Source organism: Aethalodelphis obliquidens, unplaced genomic scaffold (assembly GCF_003676395.1).
Source record: "Aethalodelphis obliquidens isolate GAN/ISIS:26980383/991018 unplaced genomic scaffold, ASM367639v1 scaffold5, whole genome shotgun sequence".
In the NCBI taxonomy this organism is placed as follows: Eukaryota; Metazoa; Chordata; class Mammalia; order Artiodactyla; family Delphinidae; genus Aethalodelphis; species Aethalodelphis obliquidens.
Genome location: NW_020837949.1, coordinates 48,503,415 through 48,507,550, shown reverse-complemented (window position 1 = coordinate 48,507,550; position 4,136 = coordinate 48,503,415). Strand labels below are relative to the sequence as shown.

At 52.4% G+C, this 4,136-nt stretch overlaps 1 protein-coding gene across 1 annotated transcript; it reads right to left on the bottom strand.

The window, feature by feature from the left end:
- Positions 1 to 667: 667 nt before the first annotated feature.
- Positions 668 to 3,837, bottom strand: HOXA13 (homeobox A13). Its single transcript, XM_027101324.1, has 2 exons — positions 2,869 to 3,837; positions 668 to 2,161 (listed from the first exon to the last, which is right to left on the bottom strand). Exons 1-2 carry the CDS (start codon positions 3,782 to 3,784, stop codon positions 1,917 to 1,919), a joined length of 1,161 nt encoding a protein of 386 aa, XP_026957125.1. The 5' UTR covers positions 3,785 to 3,837; the 3' UTR covers positions 668 to 1,916.
- Between the last annotated feature and the right edge of the window lie 299 nt (positions 3,838 to 4,136).

Genomic DNA, 4,136 nt, shown 5'->3' with positions numbered 1-4,136 from the left:
AGGAGTCAAGGAAGTAAGACTTGATTCCCTTGAAGCTGAAGAATTACAAGGAAGCTTGTCAACGCGAGGTGGCGCCCTTGATCTACTAATCCAGCCGAGGCCAATTCACGAGCTGTCAAAAGTCAAGGTCACAAATTGTCTTTTTTCATCAAGGTCAAGGTTTAAGGCCTTTCCTAGTCCTGTCATTTCAACAAATATCAAAACCTGCCCTCTCAGACACATGCAGACCCAACAGCAGACTTTAAAATACGACAGCCTGGGCATCGCTGATACTAAACAACTGGTTTTCATTTTCCACAGGGAGCCTGGGAATTTATATTATCTCTTCCTCCTTTCTTTTCTCTCCCTTTTAGAATACCTGACACTTTAACCTTCTTGAAGCACTTATCTAAATTTTTAGGATTTTAGTTGTGAGGGATTTCTCCTTTTGCTTGAAAAATTTGTAGCCAAAAAACAAAACAAAACTGAATAATATAGAAAAGAATGGTCCTTGGTTTGTATAGGACAAACCTGCTCCTTTTCTTTCTGTGCAGTGCATGTTTAGCATAGGAAAATAACGAGTATTTCCTTCAGATTTTAATGGCAGTGACTATTTTATTAACATAATTAATACCACTATATCAACTATCTACAGGTCTAAGTTGTTTCTTTTTTACTATTATTTTTAGTAGAAATATTTGAAAAGCAGGTGCACAAATACATTTTCACAGTGTGCTGAATGTCTTTATTTACAAGATAGCATTTTATAGTGAATATGAACAAGATGAATGTGCTGGTTGAAATAACTGCTTGATTAAAGATGTGCTGTGAAGATGAATCCCTAAACTTTCTAATGCAGTCTCATAACACAATAAACAAGGAAAAAATACTAATCCCTTAATAGATCAAAATATAGAAAGTAAACATCTAACTGTCACAGGGGAATGGATTTCCATTCTGACTTTTCTAAAAAATAAAAAAGGAAAATTATTTCTCCAGCAAGATGTTTATTAAGTATTGGGAAATATCAATTTAAATGAAAAATTGTGTTCAAACCAAAGGCCACCATGTTAGGGTAGGACCTCTCAGGAGATCTGACACAAAGTGAATTCCGTGAATTATCTGATGCTTTAAATATTTTTTAAAGCTATCAAATCCTTTGAAAAGTAGATTATATTGGGGCGGAAAATATTGTCCAAATGCCACAAAAAATCTTGTCATAAGCAAGTAAAAATTATTATCAGAAGGACATTCCCAACCTGGGGTTCCCCTGTAGCCTCAAAGGCTCACTCAGCTGGTTGTATTTACTACCAAGACAAATGATCCTCGGAAGAGCTTTCTCTCCCTTTGCCCCTTCATAGTAAATAGTCCAAGATCATTATTTCAGTACCTTCTTCTCCTTTCCTTTCTAAATCTATACATGACATGTTTTGCAGAATATACAACAATGGTAGGACTTTCACTGAGATTTACCTGAGCAGTCACTTAACATGCAAAGGGGATTGTGATGGTGACCCAAGGACAAGCATACGTTTACAACAGCCTCTTGCATTTGTAACCAACTTTCGGATTATTATCGTATAACATACTGTCCTAAAATATAACGGTCACATAAATACTTACAAGATTTCAGTAAATGTGTAACTTATCTGAAATTGCGTATTTCGGGGTTGATGTTTGACTCTAGAGTTTTTCATTGAATGGTCTGGTGGGGTTGGCGGGAGAACTGGCAGTCTTTACCATTTCTTAGAGTAAAGTTTTAAAAGAGTTGTAGATTCCACAGGAGAAAAAGATTCCCCTTAGGAAAGCAAAATGCCAGTATCTCTCTTTCTCTTTCCCATTCTTCAATTATTATTAGCATTATAATCATTATCTGGACAAAGCAACGAGTTCTGAAGCATTTCTTCAAGTTGCCCTCTAGCTCCACTTTTAATCCATTAACTAGTGGTCTTCAGTTTGTTGATAACTTTTTTCTCTTTGACCCTCCTGTTCTGGAACCAGATTGTAACCTGCCGCTCGGAGAGATTCGTGGTGGCTGATATCCGCCTCCGTTTGTCCTTGGTAATGAATTTGTTTGTAGCGTATTCCCGTTCGAGTTCTTTTAATTGCACCTTGGTGTAAGGGACGCGCTTCTTTCTCCCCCTCCTGTAGGAGCTGGCGTCTGAGGGATGAGAGACCACATCTGGAAAATAGGGAAGGCAAGTTACAGAAGGGTCAGATCCAGGCCAGGACACAGGCAACAGCTCTATCTGAGACACCGCCTTGCAGTGCCCGGCTGCCCTTTGCCAGGCTGTACAATCCAGCCTTTCTGCCAAAATCTGGAGGGCCAGTGGGGAGGGTGGTTAGTTCTGCACTGAAATGAAATCGCCCAGGGATCCAATGACCACCCCAGCCCAGGCCACTCTGCCCACACAGCAGCGGGCTTTGCTTGATCTCCTGGCCCAAACGTTAGCACCAGGCTCAGGGGACAACACTTCTACGCCCAGATTCCTCGCTGTATCCCCAAAGCCCCAACACTTGATGTTTCTACACTGAAGGATTTTTGAGAGAACGAATACGGGCAATTTGGTGAACCATTTCCAGGTCAATTTCCCATCCTTACTTAAGTCGATGTCAAGGGCTGGCGAGGGCGGGGCGCAGAGGGAGAAGGAAGCCAGCTAGGGTCCCCACAAGCTTCTTCTCAGCTATCCCTCACCCAGGGAGAGCCAGGACCAGCCCAGCTCAAGAGCAGTGCGGGCAGGGCAGGCCAGCCGGGATCGGGCTCCCAGGGGTGCAGCACCACTAGGACAGGCCAGGGAGAGAGCAGAGGGGCACGAGGGTGACCCAGGAGCGAGCGGAGAAGCTGGAGCAGAACCGGAGGACCGGGACTGAGAAAGGGGCGCCATTTACCGGGCAGAGTGGACTTCCAGAGGTGGGAAGGCTGTGCCTGCTCTTTGGGGCAGTACATTTGGCCGTTCCAGCCGTTGGGCAGCGCCCAGGGCTGGTAGCTTTCCATGGGAAGACCCAGGGGCTCGTGGCGCGACTCTCCAGGGCCCCCGAGGCCGGGCACCACCGGCATATCCAGGTAGCCAGGCACGGGCTGATGGTGGTGGTAAGGCCCGGGCGCATAGCCCTGGTGGTAGAAGGCGAACTCCTTAGCGCGTGAGCTGAACTCCTCGGCCGCGGGGCCAGCGGTGTCCATGTACTTGTCCGCGAAGGCAGCGGCGGCGGCCGAGGCTGGCTGCGCGCACGACTTGATGGCGTTGGGGTGCGGGCCCATGCGGGCGCAAGGGTAGTAGCCGCTGCCGAAATAGCCGTAGGGCAGCGCTGCGGGCCCCGACGAGCTCTGCGCCGCCGCCGAGCAGGGACTGCACTGCTTGGCGGCCTCGGCGCCCGCTGGGCCCGCGGGGCCCGGTCCTCCCGAGGACGACGCCGCCGCCGCCGCTGCTGCAGCTGCGGCGGCGGCGGCAGCGGCGGCGGCGGCCGACGGGGGCGCCTCCCCGGGCGCGCTGCTGTAGGCGGCCGCGGCGCCGGGCGCCAGGGGCGCCGGGTGCGCCATCAGGTTGCGGCACTGGTTGGCTGCGGCCGCCGCGGCCGCCGCAGCCGCCGCCGCCACCGAGAAGTTGCCCCCCGCGGCCGCAGCCGCCGGGTGGGGGAAGCCCCCGCCCCCGGCCCCAGCCGCAGCCGCCGCTGCCGCCGCCGCCGCCGCCGCCGCCCCTTCCATGTTCTTGTTGAGCTCGTCGGCCACCAGGCCGCCGCCGTTGTCGTAGAGAAACATGACGGTGGGCTCGATCCAGCGGGGGTGGAGGAGCACGGAGGCTGTCATAGCACGAGCCGCATGGAGAAGACCCCAGTGGCGCTGTTTTAAAAAGCCCCCAAGAAGTGAAGAGCGCGCGGCGCGGGGCCGGGGCCAGAGCGAGGGGGGCGGATCGCGCCCCGCGGGGTCGCGCCAGGCGGCCGCCCATTGGCCCGGGCCCCCCCCTTCCCGCTCCGCCCATGGCGTATGCAAAGCGGGCGGCTCCAACCCGGGCTCTGCTCTGTACACCCGCCGTCCCTGCCGCCGCCCGCGAGGTCCCCAGCGCCAGCGCCCGCCGCGCGGCCGCGCACCATTCACCCAAGGGAGAGGTGGGGGGTGCGGAAGGGTAGGGGCGGAGGACAGGGCGGGCGGGACCTGGAGG